General features: G+C 37.9%; 1 protein-coding gene across 2 annotated transcripts; it reads right to left on the bottom strand.

Moving 5' to 3' along the window:
- Positions 1 to 235: 235 nt before the first annotated feature.
- Positions 236 to 15,769, bottom strand: tp73 (tumor protein p73). Of its 2 annotated transcripts, none has more exons than XM_087782158.1 (12): positions 15,631 to 15,769; positions 14,588 to 14,836; positions 6,221 to 6,407; positions 6,029 to 6,144; positions 5,170 to 5,279; positions 4,947 to 5,089; positions 4,746 to 4,834; positions 3,891 to 4,018; positions 3,656 to 3,810; positions 3,424 to 3,556; positions 1,926 to 2,019; positions 236 to 1,620 (listed from the first exon to the last, which is right to left on the bottom strand). In XM_087782158.1, exons 1-12 carry the CDS (start codon positions 15,649 to 15,651, stop codon positions 1,219 to 1,221), a joined length of 1,827 nt encoding a protein of 608 aa, XP_087638284.1. In that variant the 5' UTR covers positions 15,652 to 15,769; the 3' UTR covers positions 236 to 1,218. The 2 variants fall into 2 exon arrangements, with proteins under 2 accessions (XP_087638284.1, XP_087638285.1); XM_087782159.1 differs by having other exon boundaries at positions 1,363 to 1,620; positions 1,926 to 2,041.
- Between the last annotated feature and the right edge of the window lie 273 nt (positions 15,770 to 16,042).

Here is a 16,042-nt window from a genome sequence, read left to right on the forward strand (position 1 = left end):
GAAGCCCCAATGAAGATAATAAATGTAGCCCATGAAAACGTCTTAGTTTCAAACAGTGATCGTATTAAAGTTTTATGTTTTACTAAGTATTGAACATTTATGTGAAGTATTCATTCTTTACATTCTTCAATAATCATGGTCCATATATGTTTTATTTATTTTGAAGATTTTCAAGAAAGCAACAGTACATCTTTTTTAAAACTAATATTTATTCAACAAATGGTCACAATGCTAGACTAAGGAATTTCAAAGTACATATCTTAATTTATACAAAGTATATACAATCAGCTTAGCAAAAAAAAAAGTCAAATATTTACATTAACATGTATAATACAGTGCATAAGCATGAATCACCCTAAATTAACTTTTAAATACATTGATAGTAAAGTGCAGCTTTTGGGTTTGGGGAAAACGGAACTTTCTTTTCCCTGTAAATGTTGCTACAAATTTATGACATTATGCTGCATTGTGCCATCATAAAATTGGAATGTTGCCATTAAAAAACAAACAAACAAGTGCTAAGACAAGCTATAAACAGAGTGATTTAAACAAAACAAAACGTATTTCTGTCTGTGTGTTAAACAATAATATAATTCACAATACACTAATAGAATATCCGATCCCGGCTAGTTTAATACTGTTTAACACATGGATTATTTCTACATAGGATAAATGAAATTTTATGAACATTCAATACAAAAGAAATTATTTGGAATCTGCATAAAACATATTATCAATATTCAATTGGGTGTCATAATACATTTCAATGCTTATGCAGGAACATTGTGAAAAACTAAATGACAAAAAATAGAGTTAATCACATTACATAATAACACAAGTGGAATTTTTTTTTTTCGTTTTTTTTCAAATAATAATTTCACAATTCTGTCACTTCAATTACAACAAGTAGTCCAAAACATTGACAGAGTATCATTTTTACAATGAGTAACAGGAAACATCTGCTGGGATGTGGTCTCCCAAAAATGACAATACAAACAGAAATGACTGCTGAAATGTATTTTTGACATCACCTTTACCATCTTGTCTCTGAAGTTACTCTTGTCCAGGTTTTGTCAAGAGATGTGTAACCACGTTAAAATGCATTAGTAGCATATAAAATGTACTTAAATCAGTTCTAAAATTTGACTTAAATTTATGGATCCAGAGAGCAGTTTATCAAACGTTTTTCTCATTCTCATTTACAAGTTCTGTGAAAACTCAGTGGACGTCACTTTCCATGAATTCCTCCTTGATAGAGTGCTTGTTCCGAGACACTTTGCAGTCTGGTACATCAAACCCAAAATCCGCCCACTCATCTGTAGTCGTGGCCATGCCTGATGATCCGACAACCCCTGACCGATTTGGTATGGTGATGGTGTGGCGGACACGAAAGTGTACAGCCTCCATCACGCGTTGCCGCTGCAGCTCCCCGCCTCCGGCACCAATTGCTGCCATTGCCGATGCAGCCATGTTGCTGCTGGAGCGCAGAAGCTGCTGTCCATGATAGTCATGGTGATGAGTTGAGGTGGGCAGTTGGAGAGAAGCACCTTGCTTCATATCCTGAAGACCTCGCCAGATAGCGATTCGGTATTGCTCCGGTATCTTTAGTGAGCCCAAATCCTGGTGATAAATAAGTTTTACAATGCATTAGATTTATTACTCATTTATGCTGGTAGGTGTAAAATAGAAGAGCCTAACTGCTAGTTTTTAAATATAAAACATTTACATCTTACCCTGACTCATGACTACAAACTGTGACTTTTAAGATAAGTTGAGGATCTAAGCCACAAGTCAACGCCTCAGTCCTTGCAAGTGAAAGTATTGACGTAATGTCAATGTATGTAATGTAAATCGAAGTCGAAAACCATAAATTAATTAGTTTACGCAAATAATCTGGAAGAGAGTAGAGGCTTTTGTTGTTTTACCTCCATGGAGAGAGTCTGAAGATGGTAGATAGTCTGCAATCCCTGGGAGGTGAAGTACTCGATGAAGTTCTGGCAGCCCAGACCCGTTAGAAAACTGCATGGGGAGAAACGCAGGGCTGTGTATAAATTTTTAGAGTTGGTGTAAGATTTTAAACTCAATGCAAAAAACAAATAAAAAAACATAAATGATATGAAGACAAAACTTGGTTCAAGAACCTTTATTATAAATACAGTTGGTTCATTATCGTACAAATGTAAATTAAAAAAAAAGTTCCAGTTTGACTGTACAGCAAATTAAAGGATAGAAAACCATAAAACAAATACATTAACAAATGGCGAATCACTGAAACAGATTCCAGAAAGCATAAAATACAGGCAGTTTTGAACTTTGCTAACCTTATAGGCTGTTGTATTAATTCATATTTATATTTATTTGAGCTAGCAGGTAACAACAGAATCAGAAAAGCTTTGAAACACTAAATGGCTGCGTAGCTAAATAGGTGAAATAGAGGCAGTTGAATTGGCTTCTGTATCCAAACTTAACTATATCTATATTCAATACATGGATTCAGACTCATCTTTCGTGGTATTTAACTGGATTTCAAAGAACACATTTATGTGGTCACTCGAACTTTGACTGAGGGATTCCAGGAAGTTAATAGACCAACATGGATAATCAATCTCTTCCGCATGACAAAGGTCGGGTGATCTAAAATCTCAAGGAATGGAGTAGGTCACATTTCTTCACGGATCTCTCTCCACTATTTAAATCTTCCTGTGGGGGGAAACTTTAAGAGCAGCACAATGTAAGTTTGACATATCTGTTTCTGCCTCCCTCCACTGTATAGTTACAAAGTTGTGAAAACAGAAGCATCACCAGCCAGAGTTCTCATGTGCATTTGTAAGAAAAAGGGGAGACAAACTCTTTTTATGTTGGAAGTACTATCAATACTTTAGCCATGATAGAAATGAATGTACACAAATGCCACTGGTGTGTTCGGCCCACCGCCATAGATCATTTTGGTGGCCACACTGCAAAGTTGTGTAGTAAAAATAATATTTCTGAAATATTTCAGAAATCAATACAGAAAATTGGAAAATAAATCAGGTTAAAATGTTACAAAGCGCTTTTTTAAGCTCGCAAAAATATAAGGATGTCCCTTTTTGTTGCTTTCTAATAACTAATAGTGCATTTAATGTGCAGGTAAACTTAAAAGTCCAGTGTATAAACACTCAGATGGATAAACAAAAACAGCAAACTAATAGTTCAAGTGTAATTCACTTGTGATACACAGAGCAATACAAAGCCACCTTAGATAAATAAGGTCTCCAGTTCATGCTTGCTAATTTAACTCGATCATAACAATGAATCCACCATCTGTTTGACAGACCGCTCAAATCACAACACTGAAAACTGACCCGCAGAATTGAGTTAGACTTCTTGCTGCGTTTAAAGGTACATGACACAAAGCAATATTGTCAGAGGAGGGTGAGGTACCTGACGAGGTTGGGGTCAGGGTTATATGGAGGGGGCGGGCTGCAGTGTGAGGCTGACAATATGGCCTGGCTGCCATGGCCCCCGTTCATGTCGCCGTTACTCTGGAGGTGGTGGCTGTTGATCACGTTGGGACCTTACAGACAAAGTCTGTTGTTAGCAGAAGACTTTTGGACATGAAAATAATGCCTTGCTCAGACGCTCTGTCTACTTCAAAATGTCTGGCATGTCTCACCCATGTGGGAAATGTTGTTGGGGGCACCGTGGTGTTGTTGGGACTGCTGCCCTGTCAGCTGGGTCACCGATGGAGATTTGCTGAGCCCCCCGTGGCTGTGAAGCTTGTTCATGCTTGACAGTGAAGAGTAAGACGTGGGTGATGATATGTGGCTCCTAAAAATAGGTGTTTGTGAAAGAATGACACTTCAGGGTCGCTCAGCATCTCCCTGGAGTTGCTTGTGTGTACAACTCACGGCCGTTGTATGAGCTGCTGTTGTGTCTGCTGTCTGTACGAGTCCACCAGCTGCTGCGGCACCAACTCCACCAGCTCCAGACTGTCTTTAATCTTCATCAGCAGCTCGTAGTTGTCCCGACCGCGAACCTTCACCCAAACACACCATTGCTTTAACTATTTCTTGTTATAATCAGGACTAAAGGGAAGCTCTTGCCTATTAGTTTGGCACTTGTAACAAAGGGTCAGGGTGTAAGAAAATGTTCATACAGTATATTGAGATGTCACAATATTTATTTTTTACAATACTGTGTTCAACAGAACTGTATATATTTTTTCCCAAAACTTTTATCTTTTTGGCTTATAAATTATGTTTCATTTTTTATCATACTTATTTAATGATTTTAATAAAGTGTGTTTATAATAAAATATGTAATTTTATTTCAAATTTCAATTAAGATATTCACAGCCATTTATATTTGTCTTGCAATTATACTTCCATTTGCTAAATGGCATCTGTCATTATGTAAAGCAGTGACGAGTGTGTCAAGGTTAATGCTTTAAATTCTGCAACACCAGAGTCAAGTAGTCGAGTAATATAAATACAGTATATCCTTGTTGCTACAGTATGGCAATGTTTCATATTTGTTATTCCTGTATTCTGATACATATGGTATAGAAAAATTCAAGCCAATACACATCCCAACTTGTACTTTTAACTTGACATTATTATAATCATTTGATTATATATAACTTTGTGAAACATTTGATATCAATTTAGCGGTAGCACATATTTTAAACAACATATTTTCTTATGCTCTTTTTAATTGAAGGTATCATTTTTTTATTTAAGAACATATGTATGTTGTGAACTCACAGGGATGTAGTAAATCTCCTCGTCTCCATGCCGTCTCTTCCTCATGTTCATGTTTGGACTGGGAATATTGGTCGGGCTCTGTTTGAAGTCTTAAAATGATATCCAGAAATCTCAGTGAGACAGAATTTCTTGTGTTTTTGCCTTACTCTTTCTTTATATGTTACAGAATGTGAATCTTTCAGGCACATAAGTTGAACTCACTTCGCTTGTTGCCGTTGCCATTCTTGGCTGCGCTGTCGTTCAGGGCTTGCTGCTCTCTGAAATGATCCTCGTCGGCTTTGCGGTCTCTCCCCGGACACGCACATATCCGACCTTCGAATGACCTTCGGCCCAGCACTTGACCACTGCAGACAATTGTCATTTGTAAAAGTTGTACGAAAAATTGTCTGGTTAGATGTGCTATTTAAAATATGTGCAAACTCACTCTCTGGTTTCCAGGGTGATAATAATAAGGATAGGTCTCCGGTTCATTCCCCCTACACAGCTGCTGTTGCACATGAAGTTGTACAGGATGGTAGTGAATTCTGTTCCAACCTGCAAAGCACAATTACACACAAAATCGAGTCAGACATTTTACTTTTACTTTTAAATGGGTCTCTGGTTTGAATCTAGCGCTCCTCTCCCTCAATGTTTCCATTTAAGTGATTTCACTAGTAAAAAGGTGTTTGAGTCTAGTGATGGACTGCAATCCAGGTGGACTCCTTTTTTTCTCATCTCACATCATGACTAGTGCAGAAATGTCAATGATTTTTGGAGGTATACAAATCAATCACTGACATTTAAGGTGCCTAGAAAAAATTCCCTAGAAAACAAGAATTTAATTTAGTATCTGGTGTGATCTGATTGGGTTACCTGGTCATAATAAAAAAAAGTTTATAATCAGATATTTCGGGTGAATTGTCAAAGCAGTCGAACATTTTTATAGTTGTCTTGATAAAATGTATTTAATCTGTATATTGTACAAGGATCAGTTGGGCGTTCTAAAACAATTGACCACTGGAGGGCGCTCTAGTCGGTTGTATCTTGCTGAGCAGGTGCAGAAATCATGTGATAATGATTTTTCTCACCAAACCTGCACCAACTTGTCTCTTTTATATCTGCAGATGAATTTATTTATCTGTAATTTGGTGGTTTTTGGCAGATTTCCGTTTCTTTTTTTATATCAATGTAGATCACAAAGCAGCAACAGTATTTCCTGCATGTGTCTGACATTATGTCAAAACAACCATATGTCATGTGTCTGACATTATGTCAGACACATGACATATGGTTGTTTTACGAACCTGCGGGGACTCGAAGGGAACGTAAACACTCTGTCGTCCAGTGACCGGGTCATCAACGTAGTGACTCAGGTTGTTTCCCTCCACTCGGATCAGGTGACTGGCCGGCGCGATTTGACCTGAGGAACAAAAGGAGTAAAGTTTTAACTGGATAATCAAACCTAGAATTATTAGTGATTATTTAAAAGTTTGTACCGTCGTTAAAGTCCCGACCCAGCTCGTGGTTGGGGCAGCGCTTGACCACCTCAGTCACGTGTTCTGCTTTCTTGTAGACGGGCAAGGCCCTGATGATGCTGCCATGAGGCGGAGAGGAGGAGAGTTTGATCTGGATCGGGCACGTCTTGGCGATTTGACAGAACAGCTTCTTCAGGAGAGGCGAGTACTGTATGAAGAGAAAGACAATATATATACATTTATTTTTAATGTCATATAATAGATGTATCTTTTATTCCAGAGAAGCAACTCTGGACTTTGTTCTGATACTTCAGGCCTTGTCGTGTTCTCCTGAGACAGGTGTTCAATCATCTTCACAAGTTAGATGATTATTTAAATCTCTGAAAATTCATGTCACTAAATGGAACTCGAGGAGCACACACACATTCACACATACACACACACACACGGGTGAAAGAGCAATAGAAATACCTGTGCGCACCATTTTCTTTTCCCACCTTGTTTCCTAAGGCAAGTTCTGACACCAAGAATAAATAATTACTGGGATGTAGCATCACAAATCTCAGACCCAGATGAAGTTCATTTAAAATATATAGATGTGAAATCTTTGTCCTAGCTTAGAAACATTTATTCTGATTTTGTCATTCCAAAGCCTCTGTAACTAATTTAGCTTTAATGGAACTGTAATATTCCGACTATATAAGACTATACAAGAAAAATCATCAATTCACTATTCACATTCACCAATATTAAACGTAGCTACACATTTCTTTTAAAAGCATTGACAGTATAAGAAGATTTAGGGTTGAAAATCCAGTTAAATCCCACGAAAGATGAGTCTGAATCCATGCATTGAATATAGATATAGTTAAGTTTGGATACAGAAGCCTAAACAGCCCCAATTCAACTATATATCATATTGTTATCCGCTAAATATTTTAATATTGATGTTCAGACTAACATGTTGCCGTTGATCCTAATATGTATATATTTTTTTAGCACAAAGTGGATTGGTATCTGAGAAAACTGAAAACTTGCCTTATGTCTTTGTCATAACAATAAACAATGTAAAGTAAAGTAAAGTAATGGTTATTTGTAAAGCACCTTTCTAGACCAGGGTCACAAGGCGCTTTAACAATCAAGAACAATACAGTTAAAATATATACTATAAAAGGTCAAGACACATAAGACAAACACAGGAGTCCCAGAAAATCAGGGAAAAGCCTGCAAAAATAACAATGTCTTACGTTTTTTCTTGAAGTTGTCTTTGTCAAACACAACAACCAGGTTTCTCAGGCTCAGCTTGACAGAATGACCTAACTCACCCAAGTAGTGACTAAATCATGTAATCTTATCATCAGGAGCAAGAACCAGCGTTTCAGTTTTGTCCACATTTAGCTGAAAAGTGTTTTCACTCAGCCACTGTTGGATTTCTAGCAAACAATTGACTAATCTGTTCAGCCTCTGGGGCTCAACAGATCAAATGGGCAGTAGAGCTGGATGTCATCAGCAAAAATGTGGTAAGAAAAATGTGGTGATACCTTTTACAGAGCAGCATCAAAATGACATCAGGATATCCCCCCCATTACGACCGGGATAGCTGCCTGTCTTTACACCTTATATTTGATTTGATAACAAAATCATTCCTCGTCAAATAATGTAATGTGATATTTTAAATCCTTTACCAGTCACAGTGAATATAAAAAACTGAAACATCTTGATGGAGTATGTTTTCATAGCTCATTCTCTCACCGCAAACCTTTCAGCTGCCTGTCATGATTCTATTTGATGTATTAATGTAAAACAAGAGAAACAAGATGATGTGGTTTTGTTTCAATGTAAGAAAAACAACTACAAAACATGTGCACCTGAGCTACTGATGATGTGATGATGACACATAAAAAAAATCACTTTCTTGCTGTCCCCAGTCTTTCTTTCCAGATGTTCAGTTTTAGGAAAAGAGAGGGACGTTTCAACACGTTTAGCAGTCACAATGAATCATCATTTGAAACTCAAGTACACATGAGTTTAGTAAAAACAGCATTACAGCGTCATTAAGGACGCCAAGAGTCTCATCTTTCATATATTATGGAAATTATGATCAGGGCATTGGCTGACCTAGCCGTTTTGTCGAGTGTTACTTGATATGTTTTGATACTAAACCAGAGTCTTTAAATTAAAGTGATGAAAGTAACCTAACTTTAAAACCCTACACAACCCTTAATATAAACTACTTTTATTCTTATATGGCTATAACCTTTCCCTCACCTAGTTTTTCTTTAACTGCTAATAATTTGTCAATGTTTTATTTTCTTTTAATGAGTAATTTTCCTGCATACCTAATATAAGTGGTCTCACTTTATCAATAGCAAGCAACTTATCAAATGATCAAGTCAAAATGATCCTGCTACTACAAAAAAAGTGGAAAAAATATAAATTTATGAATATATTTGTGTTGATGCAACCACAACCTTTCATTAATTTATTCCCACCATCTTCTTAACATCAAATCAGCTGTTTTTATTGACATCTGGCTGATCCATTAAAATGTTAACAGTTTGACAAAATGGTCAGACATGTGAAAAAGAAAACAGCCCATTGGTTAATTTATAATTTCAAGTACAAATTAAACTCCTCTCACAATTGTTAATGCTTTAAATTGTACTAATTATTACTGGTACTTACAAACACAATAATGGCATGATCACTACAACTACAGTTACATCTGCAACCGTCTGTACTTTATCGCATCACTACAATACAATATACTATCACTGAGTACAACATCATCAACTAAGCATATTGGACTGGTTATTGTGTTCTCTGTCCTTTAATGACATGCATGACACAAACGTCTTGTTACAGATCACAAGATGGCGTAATATGACGTCCAATCTACTTCAATATGATGCTAATGTTGATGTATCCTTTGTCTGTGTTGTTTTTCTTTGACCTATGTTCTTTGTCTTTATTCTTAGACTTAGATTGTGTCATCTTGTTCTTTCTCTTTATGTTCTTCTTCTTATTTTATTTTTATTTATTTTTTATTGTTTATGAAAAATTGCTGGCTAATGGAAAAAAACTTTTTTCAATAAAGTTTTACCTTACCTTACCTTAATGTTCTTCAACTAAAGCAAGTTATTATGTATTATATTATTTGTATACTATTTATTTTTAATTATAAGGTTTTAGTTTCGGTTCCATTTTCTATTAAACTATAAGTACTAAAACTATTTACATAATACACCTCTGCTCCCCTACCATAAGGAATACAAGTCATAATTAGGAAATGTAAGTGGAAAAAAAGAAAACGTTGATGGAAATACGTTTTCATTTCCGTTTCCTTTAGAACCTGTATATACATCTACGTTTAGTATTCAAACCTATATTTCAATTCATTTTTCTGATTTTATTCACAAACTTTCCTGAAGTAATTCATTCCATCGCAGTCTCAAACTGTAACTGTAGGTGATCTTGATTCCATCTCGAGATTTCTCAGCAGGCCACACGAGGCAGGTCCAGACAGGTTTCCAGAGACAGTCTGATAATTGCCGAATCTCCGACAACATGCAAGTGGCAACATGTCCTACACAAATTTGCTTAATTGCCCAAATATCAAGCATGTTTGCACACATGCAGACACTGAAAACAATGCCTGTGCACGTCTGTTGGAATTCAATTCTAATCTGAAGTGAACGGCACTATCGATGAATGTATTTAATAAAGCCTTTTTTTTATGATAATAATTGACAGTTTCACAGTGCTCAGGGCTTGTCTGTTGTCTTTAACCGGGGTGTTATCCTTGGGGCAAGGTGACCCAGAGGCCCGAGAACAAATGTGTTTTTGGTATCCCTTGTATATGAAGCCAGGGAGGTCGTATACCTTGACCCAGAGACAACACAAGGGTTAAAGTCACTTTTAAATAAAATATGTAGCGTCCAACCATTGTTAGTGACATTTCTATGAAAGTTTCTCTATAACACAACGGCTAAAATATTTATTCAGTAACAAGATATATTTAAATTATATATGTGCATTATATATGTATTTTCTGTTGTAAATGACATTTAGAAATATGTATTCACTTTCTCAAACATCGTTTTATAGATTTTTGCGTAATTTGATTTTTCTTGTCTAATTTTGTCACTTTTGGACTTCCACTGAGATTTATGTTAAACTATTTCCTCATATTCCTCCCTATTACTATAGGCGAAATATTTTGGTGAGACAAAGACAAAGCTCTCTAGCCTTCATTCCTATTATTACCCTTGATCTCGGGTGGAGGCCAAAATTAGTTGGGGTTTTTGTTTTTCCACAAAACTCCCTAGATTATTTTGAGGACATAGTGTGTGGTCTTCTTAATTTAAGCTTGTGAAGCCGTGTTCGTTTGCGACCTTTCCCTCCCTTCATTTGTGTGGAAGTGTCAAATGACGATGGAGAGTGCCCTGGTTGAATACATGTGGTAGGATCACAGGTGTGAGTGAAGAAGCCAACTTAAAGACTTAAGGAACTTTGAGAGTGTGTTTGCTACACATTCCTCTTTTCAGTTCATTTTGGATACAAATTTTGATGTGGCAGCAGAAGATGCGCAGAGGAGAGAAAGGACGGATGTATTGTGCCCGGGCACGTCGGGACTTGCATCCCGGCGTAGGGAAGCTAATAGCTGGGAAGAGAAGCTTCTGACGAGCCGCTACTCGGAACATGCCGGAACCTGCAGTCCAGCGCTTCATGTCCCCTCCCTCTCCTGTCACTTACTGTATCCTCTCTCACACACACACACACACACACACACACACACACACACACACACACACACACACACACACACACACACACACACACACACACACACACACACACACACACACACACACACACACACACACACACACACACACACACACACACACACACAGAGCCCTGGTTGTTTGACAAGGACTGAGGTGTTATATCTCATTTCCGTCCCCGGTAGATGTTGCCAGCCCCTAAGCCGAGGAATCATCTTCAAGAGACACGGAGGCAGCAGCTTCCGTCCATTTATCACTAATGTGCGAGCGTCTCGTGTCTCGTGAAGATTGTGATACTGGCTAACATGGGCTTTAATAGAATTAGCGAAGATTGGAAGGAGAATTCTTCAAATAAGCAACTTTCATCAATAAAACCAGGATGCATGGGTGTGACTCCATGAAGTCCAAAAAAACGTTTATAAAACAAAGATCCCGAACTTCCTATTACCTGAGGCGACAAAAAGCCCAGACCGTGTCATCCCCTTTATCCTAACAGGATGAGTCAGGCTTGTCCACATGTTCAAACATGGTCATTCTTCCACACTTTTCTCAAAATCCTTGTAAAGTGCCCGTATTACTGATGGGAAAACCCCTGAGCCAGTCCTCTTGGATCGCTATCTTTTTGAATTTCTGGAAGTATCCTTTCTACTGTGTCAATCTTTAAATAATAATTTCCATAAGAGGTTTGTCAGATGAAAAAAAGCGGAGCATTAAACCTCATAAAATCTATCAGCAGTCACTTCATCTCACTCTTTCACTCTGTAATCTGAATGTTTGCGGCAGCGGAGGAATCTGAATAATGATGGGTTTGCTCAAGGGTGGTTTTCTGCCGCCTCAGCGCGGTGTGCCAGTTCTTTGTTTGACTAGAACAATTGTCAGATTAAAGGGCTTTCTGGATGTATTTCTAAATATTTAATTGAACTAGTGTCTCTGAAAAAGTGGAGATATTTGGACCAGAGTGTTAATGTCTGTTGAGGTTGTCTATATTTTAAGCTTCGATGCTGCTAAACTCTTTCTTCACTTTATAACACAGACGAAAAGCAGTAATGGTCAGGTTTGTGAATGGATGCATGAGGCTAGTGGTCAGTGAAAAACTGTCTAATGAAGATATCACACTCCTGAAAACACTAACTCTTGTAGGAATCACAATTTAAACAAAGTCACATTTTCCTGTGTCTAGGTATGTATTTGTCTAATTATTTTTTTAATCTGTTTCATCTCAACTATTAGAGGTCTAAGAAAATATCGCTTTACCAATAATTATTTTTTCACAGTATTGTATCCACATTAAACAGCACTGTATTGATTTAAAAAAAAAAAGTTTTGGGCGTTCAAAGAATATTGTATTTATTATCATAGTTATTTTAAGGTTAATATTATAATAAAAGGTGTACAAACATAATTGGATAGTTTTTTATTTTATGTTTACAATTAACATGTAAAAGGCGTTTGTTCAATTTGACTTGCAACTAAACATCCGGTCCCTGGCTGGGAGAAATCATTACATCCTCAGCAGCTAAAGAAACAATGAAATCTAGCAAGATCATGGTGATGGCTGAGGAAGAGAGGATACAATCGAGCGGCTTTTAAAAGATGATGTTCAGGCGGATTTGGATCAAGTGCTGGGAAAATACTACAAATATATCCTTGTTCTTAAAGTACCCCAATATATTGTTTTGTTGCCCCTGTATTGTAATACGCATCGCCAGATTCTTGCCAATAGACACCTCCATTGAGTCTATATTAAAGATGTATAATATCATCAGAATATCCGCCCTGGTTTATATAATCCCTCACGATATAATTTGGACGTTATTGATGAACACTTAGAACGGCAGGGTTGTATTTCAAATGTGTTTCTTGCGGCACGTTTCAGGCAAAATCTGTAGCTGAAATTAAACTGAAAAAAACAACTGAACTTCGAGGACAAGACGCACTACCTTAGCTAATCAGAGCGCAGAGACTTTTAAAACTTTAGACGCTCTCTATATTTTCTTTTATAGATGTGAGAACTTGGTTATGGATGTTTGGTACAAGGTGAGGACAAACAAATGTTAATAATATGTTGATTCGGATATAAATAGATGGATTACAACCCCTGAAAAGATGGTTCTGACACCAAACTAATCAGGATGTATCATGTGTTCCTCCAGTTCAGTTTCCATAACATCGAAAGGCTTTGGCAAAAGGAATCTGTCCAGATAGTTTGTGAGAAGGCTGGAGAAAGACAAAGGAGATGAGAGCCGGGAGCTGATAGATACATTTTAGGTGTGGACAGAGTGAAACTTTAGGCGCCAGAGGTGACATCCCTGAGTGCTTTAAGACCGAAGGAAGGAAGAATCCCGGAATGAAAAGCGAGAGGGCAAAGGTCACTGTCTAAGGTCCAGAGTGAGATCTTCTTACATCCATGAGGGCCAACTGAAAGAGCCCGGCATGCATGGTTACCTCGAACAAACACGGAGGCCCTCAGTCCATCAGACATGGAATGGACAGGCAAGGATACCTACAGATACACAAGTATGTACACACAACACACACACATTCAACGGAGGTGATGGGGGCAGCTTGGCTCAAACTCCCTTGTTTTAGAAACGTCAAACGATGATCGGAGGTGACACCAGCATAGACACTCTAGATGGATACTTGTAGCTTTCTTAAAACAAATAATGATTTTAAGTTAAATAATGTATCACAATAATGCCACTCAGATGGACATGTGTTTATGTATATACCTGTAAGCGTACAATAAAAATAATATTTATGGTTGATCAGTGCACGAGGAAAGGCTGGAAAAAATCCTACACAGGACTAACAAATTGATAGCAAGAATACTCTTTTGTTACTTGACAGTAATGGTTCTTTGGCAAAACCTCTACAATTTTATACAATAGTTCCAAATAACCATTTTTATTTTATTTATATAGAAATTCATATCAACAGTTGCATTAATTAAGAACATCTGTGTATATTAAATTGATAGCTGACAGAGGAAAGGGAAATTGTTCCAGTGTTGTTGGGCGTTGTTATAATTATAAATAATTACAATAATGAATTGTTATAACAACTTTGTTTTTGCATTAATATTGTATTTTATGAACCACGTTAAGGGAAATATCCACAACAAATTCTACTGACTTCACAACATTCTCAGTAAAATACACAATGACAGGAAAATAGTTCTGAAGCTGCTACCAAAGGATAAGAAAAATATCAAAACTTTATTATTTATTTCTAATAGTTTACAAGTAAACATAAAAGTCCTTTACTTAGTAAAAGTAGTAATACAGTTTAGAATAGAAGTCATCGTAGGACATCTTCTTTAAGACTTTGTTTAAGCCCATCTTATCTCAAATCTTGTGAGTACAGATTTCAAAACACCAAGATTTTTCTATTACGTTTTGAGAATTCAAATTTTTTCAAAGAGTTTTCGGTTAGAAGCGGCTTCAGGAATATCAATGAACACAGCTGGATATTACCAAGGTCTTTTTGGGATGCAAAAGCCTTGAGCTCCAAAGTAGAAGGCTACAGTGTTTGTTTTGTTTTTCAGTGTGTGTGTATAAAAACATCTTTAAAGAGCCGTTTGAAGAGTGTGTGTACTCACGGTCCATGTGGCAGACTTGGCAGTGCTGGACTGCTGGAAGGACACCTGGAAGGCGTGCGGTCCTGGGTAGTCGGTGTTGGAAGGGATGACCGGTGCCGGTGACAGACCCTCGAATGTGGAGTTGGGCTGAGAATAGGGCGATGGAGTGGGCACGGCCGAAGAGGAGGCGTTCTCAGAGCCATAGGGGCTGGCAGAGGTCGCTCGGCTCTCCAGACTCTCCATACTGCTGCTCAGCAAGTTGTACTGGGACTGTGGAGGCAAGAGAGGCGATGAGCACGAGGTAGTCGAAGAGGGAGGAGAGATACAGAGTGTGGACACAGGTGGAGGTGTGAAACTCTTAAAGGAAGCTCAGGTTACGACTGGAGAGCGTTGAGCGTTGTGTTGAGGGTCTTGGTATTGAAGTATTACTCTTGCTCTATTTTGTTTCTACAACTCATACTGTATTGAAGTTATAAACTTTTTCCTGCACTACTGAGGCTAAACGTGTCTGCTGTGCTCTTTTGAATCAACGGTACATTTAAATCTAGAATCCCAATTTTAGAATGACAAACCTACAGTTTAGAAATTAATGTCAGATTCACTTGTGATTTCAATTGTGGCGTAAAAGTCGGTTGAAGTATGAGAAAACTTGCTTGAAAACTCATAAATAGTTGAAGCTTAATCGGTTGTGAGTGAGTGGCAGCGTCGGTCAGACACACACAGTTGCTTCCCCTAGGCCTTTGAGCCAAGTTGTAAAACACGAGGATAATCGTTGCTCTGCCTAATTGCCTGCCATTCCCCTCTTGTCCTCGCCACTCATTCTTTTACTCTGACACTCGTCACAGTAACGCTGCCTGAACAAGGCCCAATTCCAGAAAGTGTTAAATCCAGCATGAAGAATAAAGCAGAAACTCCAGCTACAAACGCATTACTCTCCAAAGATTCAACCAACACTGAGGTGATGTTTGAAATATGCAAGAAAAATCTTCAAGCATCCTGCATATATTGTCACGTCCTCGACTCAAGCATGCACAAGCAATCCTCAAAAAAGTAGAAACATTTACCTTTTTCTTTACGTAGTACATCCTCTAATACTTCAGTCTCAGTCCGAGTACAGCACTAAAGCAAAAGGAGTGTGGGACCATAGCCCGAGAGTTCAAGTGAGGTCTGCATCAGTGGACACACCACACACACCGCCTCGCACACACACATATGAGCAGACACATGTACAGACAGGACAAAGGTGAAGAGTGTGGTGTGGAGAGAGAGAGAGAGAAAGAGAGAGGGAGAGGGAGAGAGAGAGAGAAACACGATAGACAGAGATGAAGGAGAGAGGGAATGAGGGATGGGAACCCAAAAAATGGCACAGCGTTCTTAATTACAACATGTCCGGACATAGACTCAAATGCCGGGGTGCAAGTACACACATGCTCCCAACACCTTGTGAAGGTCTACACTAAGAAAACACTGTCTTGT

Source organism: Callionymus lyra, chromosome 19 (assembly GCF_982586985.1).
Source record: "Callionymus lyra chromosome 19, fCalLyr1.hap1.1, whole genome shotgun sequence".
Taxonomy (NCBI): domain Eukaryota; kingdom Metazoa; phylum Chordata; class Actinopteri; order Syngnathiformes; family Callionymidae; genus Callionymus; species Callionymus lyra.